A 25,578-nucleotide genomic window follows, 5' to 3' on the forward strand; every position below is an offset into this window, starting at 1 on the left:
GTGGCATTGATGCGAAAATTGGTTGCGTCGTCACGGCTTTATTTGATGGATCGGAGCTGGAGGAAGATGAAACGGAGAAGCTTAAAAGCTTCTGACCCAAAGCAAGCGAGCTACGCGTTTGCATCCATCCAGCATTAAAATTTGTTCTTGACTCGAGACGCGGAAATGTCAGAGAACTGCAAACTGCATAGAAACAGAATTCGTTTCAACTGAATTCTTGTCAACTTTTTATTTGTTTGTCAGAGCTCAAATTTTTACATACACTGTGAAAATTTTCAGTTCTATCGAGTTTACTTAAAGTCGAATAACAGGACATCTTTTAATCATGTTAAATTCGTTTGATATTAATGGATAAAATTATCGAATTACAAGTTCACTTTCATATTGAAGGCCAAGAATTTAAGATTCTGTTATAGCCAATCTGAAGCTGTATTTAAGAAGCAAATTAAATCCTTTTTAATATTCTCTAAATGTCAATGATTAATAGTCGCTGCAATTTGAAAAGAATCCCTGGTGAAACTCTGAAAGATGATCGATCAAAGTCTACTTTAATGGATCCATATTGACGGATGCTTGACATTTTTATTGGTAATCTAGAAATCTATTGCAAATGCCAACAGGATTTTCTTTTTTTGAAAGTATTCAATTTTATTTCCATATTTCAAAACGTTTTAAAAATATATTTCGTACCAATTTCGCGGGACACCCTATACATTACTATACATGTCGCTTCATACAACAGAAGCCATTATCTTTAACAAGTTACTCTCTATGATACACAGTAGTACATTGATTACGCTCAATTGATTAATGCTGTTATCAGTTTTATTTTATAATTGTTTTTACGGTAACTATTTTTTCATTTATATTTTAAAATTATTTAACGGATTTATTGTTTTAATATGTGCGTAAAATATTGTTCGCAGTACACGTATTTAACTATTTCGAATACTTAAATAGTTAGTCAGTGCATAGAGTATTCGAATACTTGAGTAGTCAAGTATTCAAGTATTCGAGTATTCGAATACTTGAGTTTTACTATACAGTTTCACAATATTCGAATAGTATTCGAATTCTATTTCCATATTTAATTCTGTATTCGAATACTTGAGTAGAGAAAAGATTTGACAGGCAATCTCAGCCATAATTCAGACATCACGTGATCAGGATCAAAGCATGGACAGCGATTTTCATCTGTTTGTACAGTAATCACAATTGATACCAAGGTAGGATAGTACTCCGACGATATAATTGGCCATCCTGATGACCAATATAATCCTCTTACAGCCAGTGGGCCAATCCTTGGAGCATCTAGGACTTGATGGGTTCTGGTTAAGAGCACAGCTATGATAAATGGAGCATAATCAAGGGTTTGAATTTAGTGTCGCGCGACCCACTTAATTGCTTGTAAACTATAGGCCGTGCATGGAAACAGCAAGGTATAATCGGTTATCCAATTACACGACAAGCTGATGTTTCCTGTTGCGTGAACATTCCCATGCAGACGAAGAAACAAGTGGAACTCGGTAAGATAATTTCCTCTCCGCAACGTGTTACGTGCCTGAGAACGTCGCAAACTTCGTCTTCCACCGTCAACCTTCCATTAATCGATGCATTATTTATTTGCAAGCTGTCTAACGACGCCATCAATTTTAGTTTAATATTTGAAAACTTCGAATTTAGGCGCCATCTTGATCACTCGGCGTCTAAACTCGATGTTCTCAAATATTAAACTAGGAATTAATAGCACCGTTAGACGGTTTGCAAATTCTAAATGTTTATCGTCTATTCAATATTAAAATACGATTCACTCGTGAATATTTATTCAGAATTTTAACAATTGTTCCTATATTATAACATTCTCATCAAATATAACTCTTTATATATTTGAAAAAGATTCATAAAGCTGTGTGTAATGTACTCCACAATATTCCATGTCAGTTAATAAATGTATTAGTTTTTTTTTTAATATGCTCTTTTAATTGGTACTTTCATAACAAGCAATATTTACATTCGTAAGTGAAATTGAAAAACCGTATATTCCAACAGAGACGTGGAAATATAATTTAAGGAAAAAAAAACAAAAATAATATTTTATTGCACAATGGAATTAGTCCTGAATTATTCTCACTCGGTTCGCACATCATCTCAATTAATTAATAATTTTACGCGTTGATCGAAAGTTACAGAATATTGATTACGACTAACATATTTTCGCTGCAATTGTGAAAGCGCAGCCTGGCGATGCAAAGTGGAATATTTATTAATTGTAAAGCGGAATTTAACGTCGGAATAAATTTTAATGAACCTTGCGTACGCACATGACCGCGATCAATTTCGAAATAAATACAACGAATTTCACTGGCGCTTGTAAACGCAGTTAATTTTAATGCGATTTTATAATAAACTTTGTGATCACTGTAAACTGTCAGTAACATTAAAATGCTTTTATTGTCATGCCAGGAAACAATTGCCGAACCGAAACGAGTCACCGAAATTATTTACAAAGTTACATGTCGCGGATTTAATTAAAAACACGTGAAATTCATTTTATAAAATATTTGAACGACATAAAACGATTATTGGAAAATAACGTTTCAAAGCAAAAAAAAAAAGTGTTCGGTACTCTATAGTAATAATGTTAAAAATCTAGCTTGAATGAGAGCTTTTAAAAAATACAGAAGCAATGTAATATAACTATTGGAAATAAATAATATTCGAAGTAGAGTTGGATTACTTATTGAATTAGTTACATTCGAATATTTGAATAATTCAATACCTTTAGTTATTCGAATAATAGTTCGAATACTTGATTATTTGATTAAAGTATTCGAATATTCTTTGAGTTTAATAATTTGGGAAACTGACAAAAACGTGCATGGCACTTGAAAGAAATTTTTGTAATCGACTGTATGCCTAATAAAATTCCCGGTCAAAACACATAATGACGTTTTGTTTTGCAAAACAAACGGCGACTACGATCGACTTTACGAGATTCGAAGTCGATATTGCCACATCGAAATCGGGTCTGGTTCAGTTGCAGTTCGATTCCATCGCGTCCGCTGATTTTTCATCGCCACGGGGCCAAAATTATTGAAAGATATCTTAGCATGAGCGACAATAAACAATGACCTCGAGATCGACCAACGACAATGTGGTCGAGATACGAAGATTGAATCAATATTTCGGAGCTGTCATAGGTGAGCTAACCTCTTACAAACGCAAATTTTATTAATTATAGTACTCGTTCGCCGTATTTCACGTTTATAAAATCAAAATTATCACGAGTTATATTATCTGATTTTTTTCTACAAATTATTTAATATCTTTCTTAACAATTCACTGACACTAGCGAGAATAAATTTTAATTTTTATACCATTTAAAATAATATTTTTCAAATTTTCTAGACAGTCGGTAGGATGCCTAAATTCGTATTAATATATATTTTGATATACCTTGTTTGTTTACTTCTTCTGATTTTGTTTCTTTGTTTTTTATACTTCAAATTAAACGAAGCAATGAATTCTGTACCAATGCGTCTCTAAATTAACAGCAGTCAGTCACAAGATAAAAGGTACAATTTTATCTTCAAAAAGTTAAAGGACTCAATTTTCTACTTCCATACTTTCTACTTCTTTCTAGTATCAACACTTTCGTTGCTATTCCCTAAGAAGATTTCTTCACGCGAAGTTTCTATATTGTTCTTTCTACAAAAGTGCTTTCAATATTTTTATTGCACTTGTTTCCATACTTTTATTGCAATCTTCTGAATTGTAAAAGTTTTAAAGAGGGCAAATTAAGAACGTAACCAAGCAATTAATAAACCAAACATTAACAGAACAAAGGAGATGCAGCTCAAGGCAGTGGAAAAAGGATAGGAAGTAGGGCTAGGACCATTCAAAAACTATAAATTCAAATATTTTATAGCTACTCGAATATTGGAATAAACCTTAAATGTTCGAGTAAACGAGTATTGCAATTCGAATACCACTATACGAGTATCATTCGTATACTCAAGTACATACTCATGGTATTCGAATGGTCATTCAAGTATTCAAATACTAATCGAATAGTCAAGTATTTGAATAATAATTCTGATATTCAAATGGTCAAGTATTCGACTGGTATTCGAATGATCAAATACCAATCGAATAGTCATGTATTTGAATAATAATTCGAATATTCAAATGGTCAAGTATTCGACCGGTATTCGAATGATCAAACATTCAAATAATATTCGAGCGATCGAGTATTCGAATTATATTCTCGAAATATTTGAACACACCGGTGATTTAAATGTTCGAACGCAGAAGAATCGTAATATTTCAAACAAAAATGATGTCCTAGCCCTAACGAGAGGTCTAACGGTCGCCTTTATTCGTGAAATTCCAGCGTCTCTCGGCGGTTTCGCGCTCGGTGTCTCACTCGGTTGGAATTCCAGCGCTGGTGAGACGATGAGGAGCCACATGGACGCGACTGGCACTGAAATTGGACTGGTCGGTGGCATCCTGAATGCTGGGGCTTGTTTGGGAGTGATCCTGGTACCGTTCCTTGTTGGACGAGTCGGTAGACCGACGATCATGTCCGCGACGATGCCTATCTATGCTCTCGGATGGATTCTCATTTGCTTCTCGGGCATGAAAGTACGAGGAATCTCAAATTCATGCCGGACGAAATGCTTTCGTTTTAATTAGCTGCTCATGGGATAAAATTCGTCGTTTTTTCGGTTCGACTTTCAGACCGTCTATCTCATAATTGGGCGAATACTGTGCGGCGTGTGCGGCGGGATGTTTTGCATTCTGACGCCGTGTTACGTGGCCGAAATAGCGGACAAAAAAATCCGCGGACGTCTGCTCGCATTTTTCCAAATTTTCCTCAACTGTGGCGTCATGTACACATTCGTCACTGCCCACGCGATCGGCGAACAGGAGACCATGTGGAGGTACGGCGCAAATTAAATTGTATGAGCAGATTGACGCCGCTGAAAGCGGAGTTTTGTCCAGAAACTGAATGGAAGCGGCTTTCAAATCCCGTCGATTCATTTTCTATTCATGAGCCTATTGGGCGGATTTTGTCTCTGTTAATCCTTTTAGAAGTCACTGTGCCGTGTTGTTATTTCACCGAATTGATTTGACTTTAATTTCAGGCTCGGTTTATCATTAGCCCCGGGAATGTTACAATTTTGGTTACACAATTGTCGACAATTTTCCTGAATTATCTGAAATTTCGAAAAAATTTGTAATTCGCTATTTTTCTGGTAATATACACCTCAGTTTTTGAATAGTTACGATTCGATATTTTAACTCTTGTTTCCAAGGGTTAAATGCACCTTGAATTTACCTGTGAACTGTATAAATCAATTCCTTCTCGCGAAGGTACGGCTCAATTTGTGGGATCGCGTGCTTCTTGATCATACCAACGAAATCGCTACCAGAAAGTCCCCTCTACTATTTGTCGAAGAACGATGAGATCAATGCAGAAAAGTCCTTGAGATGGTGTCGTGGCGATAGTTACAATATCCAGGACGAAATCGACGAAATGAAACGGTTGATTCTCATGACTCGACCGAAAAAGGTAAACACAGTCATTTGTTTCGTCCGTGAATACGTCCTGTAGAAATACGACTTTTTAAAATATCTTTTGGGCGCAATATCCAGCCAAAATAAATTTAACATCGTTTCGTATTGAAATATATCGTTTCATGTGGCTCGCGATAAATATTGTTTTATTTTATGTGCCAAGTAAAAGACTGTACAAAAAGACCAAAGAGTGCAAAACCAGTTCGACTAGAATTGTATCCCTGAACTATTTAAATAAAGCTCCGACAGAGTTAAAAATCCAATAACGAAAAAATAAAAGTGAAAAAATTAACTCGGATTAAAGTTGTTCAATGCAACTAAAACGCGTTGAATTATTTCCAATTTTACTAGGTTCGTGCCTTAATTAATTAAATAAAAGTGAAAGGTATCATGATCTGTATCAGTAAATGTTTACTCAAACTCGTTTAAACTATGTCAAACCTTCCGTATTTGCTCTATAGAATGCCAAATAAATAGAAATTAGTAATGAAACTAACATACAAATAAAAGGTAAACAATATTCACGACTCAAGTACAGTATTTCGTACAGTCAAACTCTTTCAAACATCGTCAAACTTAGTACAAATGCATTCGATGATCTCTACCAAACTCAAGGAGGACAATGAGAATTGACAAATCTTGCAGAGTACCTGAAATGGACTCAAACGTCCTATCAAACTAGATCAAACTTCGAGATTAACGTTCTAGAGTCTAATGTTCCACAAATTTTTCGACTCGTATGCCTGTTTTCTAATTTCAGCTGAGTTTAAAGATGCTAACGAATCGTCGAGTTCTTCGTTCCCTGGTGACCTGTTTCGGAGTGACTCTGGGCCAGCAATTTAGCGGTGTCAATATGATGATCTTCTACGCTTTGACACTCTTCAACACCATTGGTTCTGGTGAACTGACCGGAAGCGAGCAGACGTTAGTCGTCGGCGCCGTTCAAATATTGGCATCCCTCTTGGCGGCGTTCCTCGTCGACGTACTCGGTCGTCGTATTCTGCTGACAGTATCCACTCTGCTCATGGGATTGTTTCTGATACTGTTAGGTAAATAGTTTTACATCCCTTGATTGATCAGATGTAATCGGAATCACTTCCAACACGATGCTTTGTCGTTTAATTATTAAAAGAAATCTCGACCTTTGACTCTACTAACTATTGGGTTGCAACGAAAATCTATATTTGGATGCTGCTTATAAACAATATGGAATAAATTTAGACATTCAGAGATATGCTTGGCTTAAAAAGAATCAATCATCGACCCTTCTAATATATTATTCTGTAATTACTGCTCGCTTTGACTGAATTAATTATTAATAATTATTCGTAATTTCCTTGCAATTAATGTTTCGTTACGAGACTCAAAAATGGATATTAATGTACGAACGGTAGTAATATACTTTAATAGCATTCAATTTCGTCTGATAATTACAGTTTATTACGTTATATCAAAAACTTCGATAATTTCATTCCGCGATCGTTCTCAGTTTAATTTGTAAATTACGTTTAAATGTTTTTGTTGATTTATGGTCGACAAAATTACTCGAGAAAAAGATTGACTCGTTCGTTGGACACAACTCCTAATCCAGGCGTAATTCAGACCTGGCATCGATCCAGCTTAAAATACGAGCTCTTCCGCGATACTTCCGGTGCATGCTACATAACGCATATCGAGACGTCAAAACAGACCATGTATCAATCAGTAAATCGAACGCTTATTGGAAACTCGAAATGGAAGATGAATTACAATTTCAAGGCTGAACGTAACACTTGTGACGTTCCACGTTGTTGCCTCTTAAACGCAGAGCTGTTAAATAATTTTACTCTGTATATTATATCGTATCATTTCTAAACAAATTATAAATCAAGTCCCCAGGTTATAAATCCAAGTCTCAGTATATGATGTTCAACTCTTCTAAGATTATGAACATAAATCTTAATATATGAGGGTTGACCAAGTCCTCGTGCAAACTTAAATCTTCCTCAACAGATTATAAATATTAATCCAAATATACAGTAGTATGTAAGAGTTGATGTGTATGTGAAGATTGTTCAAGTCCACAATTTCTCAATAAGTTATAAACTTGACAGGATATTAACTCAAGATCCTATTCTATATTAGGGATGTCAAAGTCTTAATTTTCTTGACAGATTATAAATCTGAGACCCAGCATGTATGGATTGATGTCCAAGTATGCAGCCTTGACAAGTCATAAACTTAAGGCCCAGTATATCAGTATAGTGTACACGGTAACAGCAACAGTTCTGACCCACTTTGTTTCAGGCTGGTTCTTCAGTTTACGAGACACAGATCCCGAGTACGACGACATCTATTTCTGGATGGCCCCAACCTGGATCACCCTCTTCTTCGCTGCCTTCAATCTTGGCTTGGGTCCCATTTCCTGGTCCCTTCTGGGCGACCTGCTTCCGGTAGAAGTTAAGGTTTCCGCGGGAGCTATGGCGGTAGCGTTGGGTTGGCTGGTCGCGTTGCTGTCCACCTTGACATTCGACGAAATGATCATTTCCCTTGGCAGCACGAAGGCCATGTGGCTCACCGCTGGCATCTGCTGGCTCGTATCTCTATTCTGCGCCATAGTTGCAAAGGATACCACTGGGAAGAGCCTAACCGAGATCCAGGAGGACTTTGGCATCGAATTTAACAGGGACATTGAAGAGACTTGATGGCTACTTGTGGATTCAATGAATAATTGAGCTTTCCATCGACGGGACTTGGTTTCTGCTGCCTTGGTTCCAGAGGAGGCTTACTTCCACATCCACGGTATCGATCGGTTGAACAATTTGGGAGATAAAAATTGCATTACCCGCTAATACTGTTTCAAAGGCTGCGATTCGAGTACGTATCGGGCATTGTACCGGTGAGCAATAATTAATTTGTAATAATCATACTTGATGTATTCACGTAATAAACTGTTTCCTAGAAACCTGGGTGCTTAGTATGACATAATCGATCGGTATTCTATGTGGTTTATGCGTAGGTGAACAATATTGGCTTTTGAATTTAACATTTAACATTTGACCATAAATTCCAACTGAATATTTATATAATTTATTTGTTTACTTTTCTACTTTTTTTTTTTGAGAAATCCTCTTGCAAAATAGTTCCCAAAAAAGACTTTGTTTTGGTGGAATTGAGCTGTTTATTTTTCTTAAATTAAAGTTACCCTTTTGATCTGGAATATTTTATTTTTTGGTTTTTCTAAAACTGTTATTAGACTGATCCACGGTAATTTCAAACAATGGGTATTACATTTTAGTTTTCCTTGGTTCACTATAAATCGTAAAACGTGCAAATAGACGGAGCTGCATATCGTTGTTTCGTACGGTATTCACTCGTAAACCGTCCAAGCAAATATTTGTTTGTTTATTTCGAATTGGAACGCTCGCATTGTCGGATTTGGCTCTCGAGTTCACTCGATACGTTTTATTTTCACTTATATCCGCGTTTCTCGATAAAACGCGTTTCTCGATAAAATTATTGTAACATTGCTGCAGCACCGATAATATATGGGAATATTAAACTAATCCATTGCACAACGACAATAATAAATAACGAAATCGGAACAATTGATCCAAATTTTATCGTGAAATAAATATACAAGTTGCCCGAGCACCGTGCATTCTATAAATCCACAATATTCCTTGTTCGTCAGAGATTTTCATCAGCACTCTGACAAAACATCCGTCTGGAACATTGATTTTTGTATTGCGAGAAATATTTTTTATCGAGAATTGAAGCCGACTAATAAAATTAAAAAAAAAAACTGAGAATTTTGAAAAATTTGAAACACACGTGTACTCAAAAATGGTCCGATTATGGTCGTGTTGGTACTCGTTTTTATCGGGGAAACCTCGCCAATCGTTTGGCAATAGTTTCATTACGATATACTGCAAAATACAATTGTTTAAACATTATCATAATAGTATGAGGAATTCAAGTAATATTTGATCCTTGCCTCGGTCTTGTATAGAGATACGAAAATGTACAATTTTGATAATATACACATTTGAAGATGTGTATTATTTTTTATTGTTCTTGAGAGGAAAGACGTTTTTCAGGATCATCGACGCGAGTCCTGATATTCGAAATCCTTGATCGCGAATTCGTCTCGATACATGGTCTCAATGAGTTAACCAGAATGCCTGCCGGTCTCGATACGAAACGCAAACGCGTGCATTCACTGGCTTCCCGCCAAAAAATTCCACGAAGATTCGCAGACGCATTTTGTTCCGAGCTTGATATATCACGAACAGATGCACCGACGTTTCGTCCAACCTTTTGACTAAAATAACACAACGAAGGCGATCGGCTGAATCGAGGAACGATTTCATTAAGGACCACGTTTATATTTACCTCGCAAAATATGAAGGCAGCAATAAAAATATTCAACGAGTCTCGAAATTATAGAAAATAAAAGTGCACGTCAGAAATTTGATAATCTTTGGAAGTCAACTTTTGTAAATAAATTTCGACTGTCTCTGAACATAATTTTACTACCAAAATTGAACAAGAAAATAAATTAAGCATTCAATCGAATATAAAGTTTTACAAATAAAATCAGATTTTGAACTTTGGACTATCAAACAGAAATAGAAAAATTTCAGCTTCGTCCAAAAAATAAAAACAAAAGGAGACGATGGATCGTCGAACGAACCCCGAACTCTGACGCGGTAATTATAACTGCAATCGTTAAGCTAAATATTGTTTTGCTATTTGAATCGAAATTTGCATGTAAACGCGCGCGCGCCAAGAATTTCAATACCTGCCAATGCGCGTCTCTGTATTTCAACGGATCCTCTACATCTCGTTCGTCCCATATCCACGATTAAAAACACGTTTATTAACAAATCTATCACGAGTAATTATAAACGTAACGCTTATCAAATTTAGTAATCACGATCCCTTTTACTTAACAAACACGTATTTACGGAACAGAGTATAGCATTGTCTCGTTATAAGTCGTTTTCCGTGACTCGTTATAAGTCGCCTCGCTATCCCCTCCACTGTTAGTATGCTAATAATACCTCTTGACATACACGCTTAACGCACGACTCGCAGAGATGCAGTGTTGGTGGACCATGCAGCTACCGCGGCTTAATGAAAGGCTTACACATTATTATTAAGTGGTCCATATGAGAATATAGAACAGTTCCTCAGCCAAAGGCTACTTTCGCATACAGAGCAACCATTACCCACCCTAATCACACGACCGTACCGCTTCTGGAGTCTAATGGCCTTCCCATAACACATGGTCACTTTGATCATCAAAATCCTACTTGCTAAAACGCTCAAACGAATTCACCATGTTACCTATTACTCAACTGCTAATGGCTGTCCAAGAACAGAACTTTTTCGTACCAGTCTGTTTCAGTGGGGGTCTTCAGTGATCATTGACAGCTCTCCCATATCTTCTATGCCTTGTACCTGTAGTACTCAACTAGTAGTACTCAACTAGTGGTACTTTATATAGTAGTACTCAACTAATAGTACTTTGTATAGTGACACTCAACTAGTAGTACTTTATATAGTAGCACTCAACTAGTAGTACTTTATATAGTAGTACTCAACTAATAGTACTTTATATAGTGAAGTACTTTATATTTATATTCCTCAAATTTAAGACCAAAACTGAGCTCAAATAGCATAGTATACTCTTGGTTAGGACTATAATGGGCATGGATCTGACCTAGGCCTAGCATAGACCTGCCTCAATGGATGGCAAATCAAAGCCACCCCAGGTTAAACAGAATCCCAAGACGAACATAAATCTAACGTAGTCTGGAGCTTTCCGTCACGCACGATTGGAGCGTAGATGGGAACGTACCCTTTAACCGCGCGTCGAGAACATCCCTCTTTAGGGGGGCCGTAGTGTCCACGCTCCGGGACGTGCTCTGCGAAGCAGAAGTGATCGACAGACGCAAAGTCAGCATTTCTTCACGCGTCATAAGTACGGAATTTTTTCTTTTGTTTACCGCTTGCACGCGTGGCCCCGTTTTTGTAGGCGTACGTATATTCATTCATGTTTCAACAATGAATTCATACGTTTGGATCGATATATTTGCAACTTCAGGAACGATCAATCATATATGCTGATGCTTAAAATAATTGATGGTTCTTGCATCTGTCAAAACAGAAATTAAAATATATGACTCTAAATTGCGAATAAAATTTAGAAAAATATTATATAATTAATAAAATTATAGCTGGAGATTATACGTTGACTTGTTTTCAAGATATTGGTTACCTGATTAGGTCCAATAACTATTTTTAACACTGTTTTTGCCCCATAAATCGATCCATTCGCTTAAGAATTAACAGTTGCACTGACGAGAGAGACAATCATTCCTTGCCTTGGATCAAATGCCTATAATTATTTGGATGAATCACGGTGGGTTACAATCTCACGTTTTACGGATCCGGATAGCCAGGATATATACGCGATACGATCATATTTTCCACGATGTCTTGCGTTAAATTACGAAACTTTGCTCATAAAATTAATGCTATGAACGCGACCATTGTGTCTACCTGAGAATTAGGATTCTCGGAAACTGTGGCGCACGTTCTGCGGGAACTTTGTCTTTGAAGTTCCTGAGACCGTGTAATTAAGAATATTTGTTGAATTTGTCGAGAAAGCTGGGCCAAAGTTTCGCGAAATGTTCGCGAAAAAATTTCTTTAAGTTTCGTCTGAAATTAGTCGAATCATTTAGGGAAACAGCAAACTAAATTTTAATAAAATTCCATACGAAAGCCTGTGGCATTAAAAAGAAATTGGACATTTGTTCGGTCTTGACAGGAACAAATTTAAAAAATTAAATTTAAAATGTATTATTCGTAATTTAGAAAGAACTAAATTAAAATTTTAAATTTTAAATATAATATCTCAAATTATGTTGAATAAAATAAGTCCAATGCATTTCATTAACTCTGAATTGTTATTACTTTTTCGAGAAAACTGATTAGCATTGTGGTTAAATTTTTATTAAAAATTATCCGTTGATTCGGATGGGAACGGCCACCGCGAAATCGATTAATTATTTTTAGAGAAGGTGGCTCATTAACACGTCAGCACTATGTTTATTTTTAATAAAAAATTTTCTATTTTATCGATCATTGGTGAACTCTGTGCGCAGTCGTTGTTAATAATGTCCTCTTTTTCAATTATCAACTTTATTCATCCAGGTTTAAAAAAGTAATGGCCACTATGGACACACTTTAAAATTTATGACCGATTATACGCCTACACATTCGCACAGAACCGCAATTTCGAGTTACTATAATATGGATAACTACAGTTGGGAACTCTAAGACAGAAAAGAATGATCCTCTGGGGTACCATGATATATTGGGAATCACCCTAACTCTGCTTGCAGACTGTGTTTTCTTGTGGCTGTTTTAGCAGATGTATCTTAAAAAGGGAGCCAAAATTCAGCATGAACTGATAGATGACACCCATTGGAGGTCTCACTTAGTCGCGTGAGGCAAAAAGAGGGATCGATATTCTAAGCTATAGCACGTGTATTCATTCCAGGACCATACTCCTTAAATCCCCAGAAGGTCATCTACCGAAATAGCTTCTTCTCCTAGTACCTAGTATCTTATTAATGATGATGGGTATTATGGGTCGTGAGAGAAGCATTAAGGTATTACCATACTTCTGACAAATTAGGATATCAATTGTTCGGAGTATAAGATGACAAATACGGTATTTGAGATGATTAAACGTTGAAATATTCACGATCCTTGCTATCTGTTTTGATAATTCTGTCTGAGAAAAAAGTCTAAATGAAACGTTAGTCGATAGATGTTGAATAAAACCTGCATTCTTCCCAGGACCTTTCTTGTGAAATTCGAGCTATACATAAATGAAGAATCTTTTCTTCTATTCATGAAATCGATCACTGAAGTTGTATCTCGTAAAAGTTAAATGTTAATTGGACACCGTGGCTCGATATCGACTTCGAGGAACTACGTGACGATTAAGGGTGGCAATCATTGGCCAAACTTCATCAATTTCCGGTGAATGGATAGGCGTTTAATGAACTTCCATCTGGTGGCGTGAGTTTCGATTTTCGACTGTTTTAAAAAACTTCAAGCTCGGCTCGAAAACTGAAATAATCAAAGGCAAACGTTTTACTGCGCCGACGGACGTATCTGTTATCGCGTTTTCGGGGCACTTCAACTATTTTTCCGGCGTATTTGTACGTAGACCGCAAATAGTTGCAAAACGTAAAGTGGTTTCAGGTAAATTCGACGCCAAGGTATTTCGAACAGTGAGGGAATTATCCTTGTACACGCGATATTCCGCCGAAACGCGTAAATCCAAACCGCGGCTTACATAACTCCAAGCGTGATAAATATTTATAAGTGGATAATATTCTATCGCGCACTTACGAAGTATCCCGCCCAATCTTGTTTCTAATTAACAGCCATCGAAATACATCTGAATACCAAGTTCAATCAGCAATGTTGATCAAGAATAACTCTATTTATTTTGATTATATTTTTAGTTTGAAATAAATGAAAACCAATAAGGATAAGTAACGATTGTCCTATCGATCACGACAAATGGTGCATAACCCTACCCCGCCTTTTCTAAAAACTCACCGACTCGAACACCGATGAAACAAAGGAGAGGTAAATAACCCGGACCAAAAATTCTTGGCACGTTTTAGGCTGGCAGGGGATTCGATAAATTCATGGAGTTCGAAGAGGATAAATAACGAGGCGCATAGACGGTGCAGAAGTCGCTTCTAGCCGCGTGCGTGCTCGGACGAGCGATAAATTAATTCTTGCGAGTACGATGCCTTTCGAAGACACGACATGGGGTGGATCGATTCGAAGAAACCTCGACAGGACCTGGGGAACCTGTAGACCTCTACAGAGTTTGATACGTCCCCTTTAGGAACGCTTGAATACCAGACACCAAGCTCTTAAAGCCTAGGCTAGCTTCTTTATCTACATTCTACAGTATAGCGGAGCGAAGGAGGGATTACGAGCACTCTGTTAATAAAAGAGAGCAATCTATCGATAAAACAGGCTAATCGGTAGATAAAACAGAGCAATCTCTCGATAAAACAGCGCAATCTCTCGATAAAACAGAGTAATCTGTCGATAAAACAGATATTTCTGTCGGAGAATAAGGAATTCTATTGTGTTACGCTAAAAATTAGGAAAATATAAGGATTACGATATAATTAACTCTACACGAATACGGAGAAGAAAAGGAACGTTTGCTGAGCAAGTTCGATGTAATCAAACTGAGCAGTAATTGTCGTGGAGATTTAATAGAGCAGCCGCTGCACCGATGGCAACGAATACAAATCTTCGAGAGTAAAATAAAAATACAACGACCAGGAAAGGGAATAGTGTTCCTGGTTTAATCCAGAAAAGGACGCTCTACGTTAATCCGCTTTTGAGATCCTGCTGAGACGAGTTTTAACGATTCGATATAAAACGGATTAAGCTCGCGCGGAAGCTGGTGCACCGATATATGTATGCAAAAATTATTAATTGAGCCTCTTAGTTACCAGACCGACTAATTCTTTCGCTGGAAAATTCGAATGAATTGAGGACAACCTTGATTGATACAGTCGATAATTCAATTTGATGTGTTGAGGGTTCAATTTGTTATTTTAGATTTTCTAGAAAAATTTTCGTCTAAGACGGTTTCGTGTCAAAATTTCAAAGGTAGTGTATATTCTCAGAATCGGCCCATTTATCAATTACAAGCCTCAAAGCACAGATGGGTTTAGTTGACGAAACGGTTATACGAACAGAGTTACTCGCAAATCCTTCAGACACCTGCGTCGCGTGAATAATACACAGGGACGGTTAGGGATGTGACCGCGTAAAGTGATATGAATAAAACGAGAGCACAAGAGGTGCATTTCTGACTTTAGTACCCTGCAACTTGTGACGCGGACCAAGTATGTTATACTAAGAGCGTTTTATTAATTCAGTGAAAAAGAGTGTAGGATGAAATTTAAAAAAATAATTATTTTCAATAAATCGAGTATGAAAATTTAGAAAAACGAAAACGGGCAAAAAATGATTGAATATTTAGTAAATTGAAAATAAATTGAAAAACTACTATTATTGAAATTGTTTATTAAAAATAATAAATTTCCTAGGAAAAACTCAAATATTTTAAAAGTCCTTACAATTCTGCACATCTTTTGTTGGAAGCAATTTTCAAAATTATATACAGGCTAAAAGATATATGAAGATTTATGAAGCTCTGACAAAGCAAGTGAAACAGATTCATATATGGTCAGACATACGTGATATTTTCTTATAACTTTTGATGCATGCATTATTTTTAAAGTAGTTTCCAATAAAAGTTGTTCGTATAAATAGAAGCTTTCAAAACATATGGAAGCTTCGTTAAAAAGTTATTAACGTTTAAAGTTCCGACTGTACTGAATTTTTTTCTCGAAAATGGGTAGGATTTCGGGGGTATGTCTAATGACCAAAAATAATTGTAATTGACCCCCGCAATCGAAAATAATTTTTCCAAGACGATTCAAAGGTCTTTTTTTTACCCAAAACTTTCAGCACCTACTCGAATTTTTTTCTCGAAATTGGATAGGATCTCAGGGGTATGTGTAATGACCAAAAATGATTGTAATTGACCCCCGCAACCGAAAATAATTTTTCCAGAACGATTTGAAATTTTTTAATTTAATTATTAATAACTTTTTAACGAAGCCTCAATCGAGAAATTGATATTCTTGATTTTCGTCTTATTTTAGCCTCTAGAATCTTCCGAATTTTTCCCAGGGGTGGCCGAACACCCTGTATAATACTTTATCGAAAATTATATTTTCTTTAAATTACGTTGTTGACATTTTTTGTCCGAATGAACATGCCCAGTTGCGAGGATAGAGATTGGAAAGCGTCAAAGCATAACCGGATCCCCGTATCGCTTAACAATAATCTTTGTCTCGAGGCCTGAATGGCTCGAGGATCGACGAGGCTTCATCCTGCGTCCTCTTCTGTGCGCTATGTCCTTTCACGATGCAGAATGAACGGCACTGAAACAGAGGACCGCCACTTCGAGTGGAATTGATGCACGATTCTGATTAAGCGGCCTCAGAGTGATATTTCATCGACAGTGAAACGACTCGATCACACAAAACAAATTATTAAATTTTAATTCGCGGCACAATGCACTCTCTCGTCGACATTCCACTCACAATCCTACAGATTTCGTATTTTAAAAGGCGTGTGGAGTTCAGGGTGATATTATAAGTGGACACGACAGTTATGCCCGCTTTCAAGTGACAATTTTTACCCCGCATTCAAGTGACTGAACCATCCCCGTCAATGTTTATGTTTATATAGTTCGAGTGACCTTTGTGTTGAGGAAAAGATGGTTGTGTGATATTAGAAGAGGATACTACAATAATGCCCGCTTTCAAGTGACAGCTTTTAACCCGGATTCAAGTGACCGGAACTCATTTTCCCCAGTTCGAGGTGTATATCGCTACCTAGTCCGCTTTCAAGCGAATTTCGATTTTCTAGCTTGAAGATAGAACCATGCTCGTAAAACTAAAAAAAGAAATGTTTGCCCTTCATCAATCTTGCTCGATAAAAAGGGAAAACTAAAACGATACGTTGTATTCAAAGATGGATGGAAACTAAACAAAGCTCAAATTGATTGTAGTCTAGTCACGGATATCTACCAGGACAATTTCTTCCTTGTACACCGGAGTTGCATCGGCAATGATGTATGGCAGACTCGCACTTTAGGTAAAGACCACAACACACAGCTTTCGCGCCAGTATTCCCGTGAGAAAGCACATTCGTTCACGAATGTCGTGCTCCAATTCCCACGGAGAGCACTCTTTTCACTCTGCTTCCTCTATCCCCGGACAAGAAAATTTCGTCCCCCGGGGGCGAGAAAGAGGTCCGAGCACACGTGAAGAGGGGAAAAAAATCAGACGACGTGGACCGGGATAGAGGACGGAGAAACGAGAGCGCGCATTTACGATCCGGGAACGGGATGAGTGTGCAGTTTAATAGCAAATCTCATTAACGCCACGCGATTCCAGTCTTGGAAGGTACGCTAGTCCGGGAGCTGATATGTCTGCAAAGAGGTTACTACTTGCAAGGGGGGATGCCATTTTGATGTGAAACTGTTGTGTCGTAAAGAACAATGGACCTGACTCTTTGAACCGTCGACTGCAATTCATGTTTAGAGAGGCTAGACGTGTCCCCTTGTCTGTAGACTGAATATAGAGAATGTTTTCAGATTGATAAAATGTTTACGGTGTTGTGGATTAAAGTGACTCTATTAACATAATTCAACTGGCCGCTGTTTCAGTGTCTGAGAGGCTCGAGCTAACAAATTTTGGAAATACTGACAAATCCACCATTAAACTCACTTATCTTCATCCTACTGTCAACATCCTCTAACATATGCATTGTTTAACTCAACAGTTGCACTCAACATACTTCATCATCTTCCTCAACCTACTATCAACATCCTCTAACGTATAAACAAATGATTATAACAAACGATGCAGTGTCTAAAGTACACTCTGCTAGATGATAAATCAGAACCAAATGGATTCATAATTCAACGTGGGCACGTTTGCCTATCAACACTTAATGACAGCAATGTATTGGAGGCCCATGAACGAAACGAGCGTGGCAATTAAAAGTTTGTAAACAGATTTCCCCAGGTCTGGGTAGATCGGAAAGTTTCGGATCGGGGCCAACTTCAGTCCTGGAAGAAAGAGGGACGTGTTACGGCGGATGGTCACGTCACACACGAGCCAGGAACTTTCCGTTTCTGGAATAAAAGCGCCGACATGGCGGCCTAGTACGCGCTCCACGAACCCTAGTTTCACCTTGTTACATGCCCGACGGCGGTGCTAATTAATCGAATTCGATCGAGCGGTTCGTGCTAGCCACGAAACCTTCTGTCAGACCGTAGCTCTTCGAGGCTTTGTTTGCTCGATGATGAATTACCCAGAACTGTCATCGACGGATAGAATCTGTGCGGAACACTAGCCAACAGCGATCGATTCGCGTTAATGAACGGAACTGGAGGAATTGCTTCTACTGTTGTCAAATATCCCTGATGAGACCGAGTATTGGGCGTGTCGTATTAATTGTACGCCGTATGCGTTCAATCGTCCAATCATTTGATTCTGCGTAAATTTTGTGACACGTACCGCTCGAAAACAACACCGATTGTTCTCCTATTGAGCAATTCAGTCTTTGAAACTCCAAAAAGGATCCGTTCTTTATGGAAAACCATAATTGTCTTGGTAAACGATCGAGTTGGGGACTAGAGGGCTGGAGGGCTCACTGTTAGAGTCCTTTCTCGTTTGTTATTATTAATAGACTGATGACTTATGAAGGGGAAACAGTTATGGTGATGGTAGCCTCATCTGTTGAATCTCTGGAACTTCACACTCCAAGAGTTATTGTTGACATGTGGTGGTCCATAATTAATGTTATTTAGTATATCATGATGGAACTTTGTTATCACCCACTGTTGAAAGAGGATCCTGTCTATTCTTTTTATAGACTGAGAAGACTTCTTCTTTTGATCTGAGAAGATGTTTTCTTTCTGAAGTGACCAGGTGTTATCCTTTCTCTGAGACTGAGAGTATTTCTAACACTGAATATCTCGATATTATTTAGTTCTGATATCTTTATAGCAGCTGCTGAGAGATCCTATATTTATTAGCCCTCACTATAGCAGTCAAAACCAATTCATCCCGTTCCCATCGAAAAGAGCTATTTCCTCGATATCTTCCACTCTATTCGAAACGATCACATGACTTCCCCGGCTGTATGTTGCTCATGCAAATATTTCCCCGATCAATCACTCTTTGGCATGCGTGCACAAAGACAACACGATCCGCATCCCTCTTTGTCGTGCCACCCAGCGATTCTGGATGCATTTCTCCTCGAGTGGCAACGGAACCTGGCCTTTGATGTTTCGTTTTACGTTTTCATTCGAGCCCCCCCCCCCCTTCCGCGGCGTGTTCTTTCCTTCGACGTGCAGGCATAAAGAGAATTACGCTTCGCGTGACGGAAAGAATCGAAGAAACGAGATAAAGTGCAGACAGTGCATTTGGCAATGAACTGCATCGAAATTCCGATTGGGACGTCAGAATCGCGAAAGCTAAGCTACAATTTGCGCTCGATACGGTGGAATATCTGTATTCAAATTTTTTTCTCGATATACAGAATGCATCATGATTTTTCCGACAGCTCCAATAATCCACAAAAATGTTTGAAACATTGGGAAAGAAAGATTTCTTTGTCGAACAGTAGTGCCTCGTTTATTGCATCAATCTACGGTACGGATACATGCAATCGGAGTCTGAACGATCATTTAATATTCGTGACAGTATTAATATGGATTAAAAATTTGTAAAATTACACGCAATACACTTTTCAAAACTGAACAACTTTTTGAACGTGTATTGTTAGAGAAAATAATTTTTAATACATTTGTAAAGGCACTAATTGAAAGTTTTCCCTCCATAGAATAAAGATAACTTCCCCAGATACAAATTTAAAGATGTTTTATCATCTGGACGCGAACACACACCCCATATGTATTTAAACTATGATGGCGGCTCATTCGTGTAACTGGGATGTCAGTTTACTTTGCGGAGGGTTTCATTTTGTATGCAGCAATCCTGTCGTGTGGAACGAGCAGAGCCACAATGTAACGAAAAACGAATTTCCAGATGCGAATTCAGCAGGGGAGAAACGTCACCGGAGCGTGTAAATCGATCAGACATCCTGCGTCGTCCAAACTCTGCTTTTAGCATTCCGAACCGTGGATAGCGCTAAAAGACATTACCGACAAAAGTAAACGAAAAGTATTAAGTAATATTCCAACTTTCGAAACACGTTATGTATTCATATTTCGCGAAAACTGATTTAAATTTTCCTCCGAGACGTTTCAACCCTTATTTTCGTGTTCCCTTTAGCAGCACTTGATTCGATGTTGGGTAGCTTCCGAAATTGTGGATATAGTCATTTAAAAAGGGAATGAAAATAGATTAGTCAACCACGAGCAGAGATTAATAAACATTTTTAATTTAACGTGGACAGAGTTACTTTGTAACATAATTAAATAACTATAAAATTCTAAAAAAGTAACAACGTAAGCCCAATATTATTTTATAAATGTAAAAAGACTAATATTAAAATACTTCAACCATTTAAATTAATTTCTCGTTAAAAATCGTATAAAAGTTTATGTCCCGAGTTTGTTAATCCCTCCGTGGTACCTTACTTTATAAAGATTTCCTAGAAAATACATAAAATTAATCTGTAAAAAGTTTTGAAACTTCGTAGAAATTAAAACCGTTTTATCATGGTAGAAGATACTGGAAAGTCCGAGTAATAATAATTAACGATGCTCCATACTTCCAAATTAATTAAACTGTTTCTTTACATAAAAGTAACAGAGTATTGGTAAATATTATTGGTGTAAAATTAAAACTCGTTTCTTACACGCGCGATTAAAACAACGCCGGGACTTTTAATATTTTCATACAAAAGCGAACTTTAAATATATTTTCGTTATTTCCGAGCAATCAGGATCGAAAAATGGGATTAAATCGCTTTGTATAAATTTTTCGCTGCGTAAAGCGATCAGAAGCGTACGCTTTTCATTAAAATTGAAACTCGATTTTAATTTACTCATCTGGTCGAAACTTTATTTAATATCCCTATTTGTTATTCGACGGCGGATAAAAAAAAAAAAAAAAGAAAAATTCACCAAAGTGAAAATCATACAACGTGCGCCAAAAATTTATTAACATTTCGAAAATATCGATCGATACGCGGCGTTTTCAAAAAGTTCATCTCGAACATTTATTATATACACTGGATTGAACTTTTAATAAAATGTCTTTCAATATCCTGTTCGTTTAAAATGTTGCGATAAAATTCCGGCCGCCGTTAGTACACGTGAACACGTCAGATATTGAAATTCAGGTATTAATAAATAAAGTTTAAATGGATTTAAAATGCATAATCTATTTCTTAATGGGTCACGTAAATATTTCTGAATACAACGATATTATTAATTCGAGATTATCCATGTTCGTTCAAGTCGAGATAAAATAGTGAACAAATAATGTATTATTGGAATAAATGCAAAGTTAGTCACGTTATAAGGTCTTGTATGCTTCTGTGACAATACTAATTTCCAGAATAGATACTTCCAACGAGACGAAACATGATCTATTCATCGCACGGAGCTCCAATTTCACGCAGTCGCGGAGGTAGTCGTGAATCGTAATTAATTCTAGATTTACAAATGTATTCTGAACAGAAGAACAACAAGAGACTACTGGGTAAACACGACGAGTAAAATACACGGTCGTGAAGCACGATTGGCTGTCAGTTAGAAAGCGCGAATGCTACAGCATAATTCAAAGCCTGCATTAATATTTATGGCTGACGAGCCGCAACGCGGTACGTTTCAGCTCTCACGAGTACCAGCAGTATTATAGCGTACGAAAAACGTTCATTTTCATTTTACGGTTGAATTTTTATTCACGAGAAACGAAATATTATTGAATCATTAAAGGAGGAAATTCGAGATTCTATTGGAAAACAGAAAACAAGTAAGAAAGTAAAAATGCTTTTGATCGAGAAAATGTCCAGAATTAAAAACGCTCTTAAAAGTTTAAAAAATTTTCTATCCACCTGAAACAACCGCGAGTTTGAAGGCTGTAGCTTCCTATTTACAATGACCACTCGAAAAGTGGCGTTCGATTTTTTTTCGCCATTTTACAGCAGTCTCAGCAAAGTACTAGTGACTTATACTGAGTGAGTTATAATGAGTTATAGTTTGTATGACACTAATTTGTGTATCTCCTGCGATAGAAATCGTTTAATGCGAATAGTCAATGTACAAGAAACACGAAACAGGCCACAATTCAATCGCCTGGCGTGGAAAGTGGATTATCAGAATCCAATTTCACGTTACACACTCCAATCTAATGCATGTATGCGAACAAACGCTTATTAAGGTCGATGTTCGCTACGGGCCATTCTGATACGCCCTATCGAATAGCGAACAGACGTTTTTGGCACATCTGTTGCGCATTACTCGATATTCAACATTCCCAAAAGCGTCGCTTTTTCCCGATTACCGTATCCCCCTTTTGCTAGCGAAAAAGCTAATCTTCAGAAAAAAAAACTTTGTAAATGTTTGACTCGATAATTTCGCACCTCAACTGTTACCGTGTATTCACTTTGCCTCTTTCGAGTCTCAAATATGTTGCTGAAAAATTGATGATACCTATCTCCCTGGGCACAACGCTACAAATTTTACTGTTGACAAACCCCTCTATTGGGAAATTGTGCTGTTGAGAACCCCCTCTATTGGAAAATTTCGCTGTTGAGAAATCCCTCCATTGGGAAACTCCTTTACTAGAGCTTTCGTGTTTTAGAGCTCTTCTCTATTGAGAATCTGCTATATTAGAACTTTCCTCTATTGCAAATCCCCTCTAAAAACGCTGTTCTCTACAGAAGAAAGATCCACTTTATAAAAGCTTCCGTCTATTTGAACTAAACTCTTCACCAATACTTGCATAATAAATAAATTTACTTCCTCCACAGCATTCAAGGGTCTTATTTAACTCGTCGAGCTTTGCCTCTCTCGAGTCTCAAATATATTGCTAAAAAATTGATGATACCTATTTCTCTGAGTAGAACACAAGCGATACAGACTCCTCCATCGAGGTAAACTCGAAGTCGTTCGAGAACTCAATTCCTGTGTCGGGTGAAGCTCAGAAAAATTGCTGATACCCGTTGCCCCGGCGATTCTCGTGCAAGGAATATTTATGATGAAGGAATTCTCGTTGAAAAGTGCTTTTCGGGATAGATATTTATCGCCTTCTTATTTTCGACGATTGAAGTACCCAGCTCTTTAAATCCTCGTTCGCCATCTGCGAGAGATACCGCTTCGAATGCGTCTCCAGGTTGCATTAATCATCGACCGTTTATATCGCAGAGTTCTTCTCGCGATAAAAGTCACCCGACGTTTCTCGCCTTTAAACAGAAGACACCTAACTATGGAAAATATCGTCTTGGAAAAGCAGCTCGTGGGAAATCTTCGCAATTGAAATTTCATAGCGAGGATTCTTTACTTCTGAGGAATATTCCGACCGACTGGTAGCGGAAAGATGCCACCAAGTGAAATTAAATTGCCCAACGTTACAGGTGCCGTCGAGTCGTCGAGGATTTATGCATCTACCTGTGTCGTGTATATCACGCGTGCAATTATGCCAGACAATTCTGCAAGTCCCGAGAGAGTAAGCGGAACGAAATTTACTCAACTTCTTCTGGCCTACTATCATCTGAACTATCGTCGAGCTTCAGTTATGCAAACGAAACGTGTTAATATTCTGTTGTAGTAGCTCTTCTTAGACGCTAAATTACGAAACATGAGTTTCCCCAGGAGGAATCAAAAGATAATCTTCAAATACATCAATTTCTGAATACCTAATCTTTGATGAAGATATACTCATACTTCGTGCAGACTTTTCTGTGTTTGTATTGGCCAGATTATCTTCGAAATATGATTCAAATATTCTACGAATACAATTCCAATACTTCGATAATTCAAGTATTCGGTGAATAGAATTCGAATACTTCGGTATTTGAGTACTCGAGTAGCATTCGAATGCTTAAGTATCCGAAATAGTGACGAATATAATTCGAATAAAATCTGAATTCATAACGATTTCGAATGTAAATTGCATTGCATTGGTATCGATCGATGTCTCTCAATAGGTAGGTAAGTTATAGCGTCGCAGAAAACCAAAACTAGACTGCGAAGAATTCCAAAAGACGCTTCCAATAACCGTGGGGAACAAAGCTTCATACTTTGAACACTTTTCTGATTTTCTTCTGCAATGCGAGTCTAACATTTAACAGTGAACAATTAGCAAGTACCTCCCTCGATAACATTCGCTGGCTCGCGAACGTTAGAGAGGGATTGCTGTATCCTTACATCCCACGATCGTTCTTTGAATCTCCGCTGGTTCAAAGAGAGAAATTGGTATCGATCGATGTCTCTCGATAGGTAGGTAAGTTATAGCGTCGCAGAAAACCGAAACTAGACTGCGAAGAATTCCAGAAGACGTTTCCAATAACCGGGGAAACGTGACCAACCCTTTCCACGAGTCCTGGGCCGATTGCGACTCTCCGCTGCGAATGGGTTCGCGCGGAATCCACTGGCTGTAATTCTTTTCCAATAGGCCAATCCATTCTTCGATACGTCCAGTAATAGCACCCGGATGCCCCACAGGCGACAGAGTTTTATCGTCTAGTCCTGAAAGAGAAATCGCTCGGCGGGCACTCCAATTATTCCTCCCGACGTTCCAATTTAACCGTTTTTGTTTAATCGGCTTTTTGTCCGTCCGTACGTCCGCCATCCCGTCTGCTTCCTTTATCCGCTCGTTTCCTCATCCTTGTCCGATGCCCTTTTCTTTGAAGATTCTTTCCGTTCGAATCGCTCACCCTTGTTCACCCTCAATTTCACTCCGAACTTTCTTATTCGCCGCATTCAGAAGACTCTGGCGACTCGATCGATTCACTTGTCCGGCAGTTGGTTAGCTGCTGAGTCTCCGGTACCGTGGAACTGTTAATCCTTTCGACGTATATATACGTCGTGCGATGATAGCCTCCCGAGCTCGACGCAATTGCGCTTTTAACGCGTCCATTGCCGTATCGAACCCCTCAAATTGTCCACGAATACGAAATTTCGTTCTTCGACAACTGGAAACCAGGAGTCCTATTCTAAATTTATTTTTCCAGGATTCTAGAAATACCATAATATCATCTTATAAAAATTAAAATCCTGTTTCCTGTTCTGGACAAATTTTACTCTCGCTCTGGATAAATTCTATATTATTCGAAAACTATTTAATCCATCTATAAAAAAGAAATTATACTCGCGATGATCGCGTTAAATAA

At 37.7% G+C, this 25,578-nt stretch overlaps 2 protein-coding genes across 2 annotated transcripts in view; one reads left to right on the forward strand and one right to left on the reverse strand.

Annotated features, from left to right (window-relative positions):
* Positions 1 to 25,578, reverse strand: part of LOC143344102 (octopamine receptor beta-2R) — a 166,482-nt gene that overhangs the window by 84,234 nt on the left and 56,670 nt on the right. The window lies entirely within an intron of this gene.
* LOC143343782 (facilitated trehalose transporter Tret1) lies at positions 3,098 to 8,264 on the forward strand. Its single transcript, XM_076769013.1, has 6 exons — positions 3,098 to 3,200; positions 4,394 to 4,644; positions 4,741 to 4,943; positions 5,377 to 5,575; positions 6,341 to 6,629; positions 7,867 to 8,264. Exons 1-6 carry the CDS (start codon positions 3,128 to 3,130, stop codon positions 8,262 to 8,264), a joined length of 1,413 nt encoding a protein of 470 aa, XP_076625128.1. The 5' UTR covers positions 3,098 to 3,127.

Source organism: Colletes latitarsis, chromosome 7 (genome assembly GCF_051014445.1).
Source record: "Colletes latitarsis isolate SP2378_abdomen chromosome 7, iyColLati1, whole genome shotgun sequence".
Classification (NCBI taxonomy): domain Eukaryota; kingdom Metazoa; phylum Arthropoda; class Insecta; order Hymenoptera; family Colletidae; genus Colletes; species Colletes latitarsis.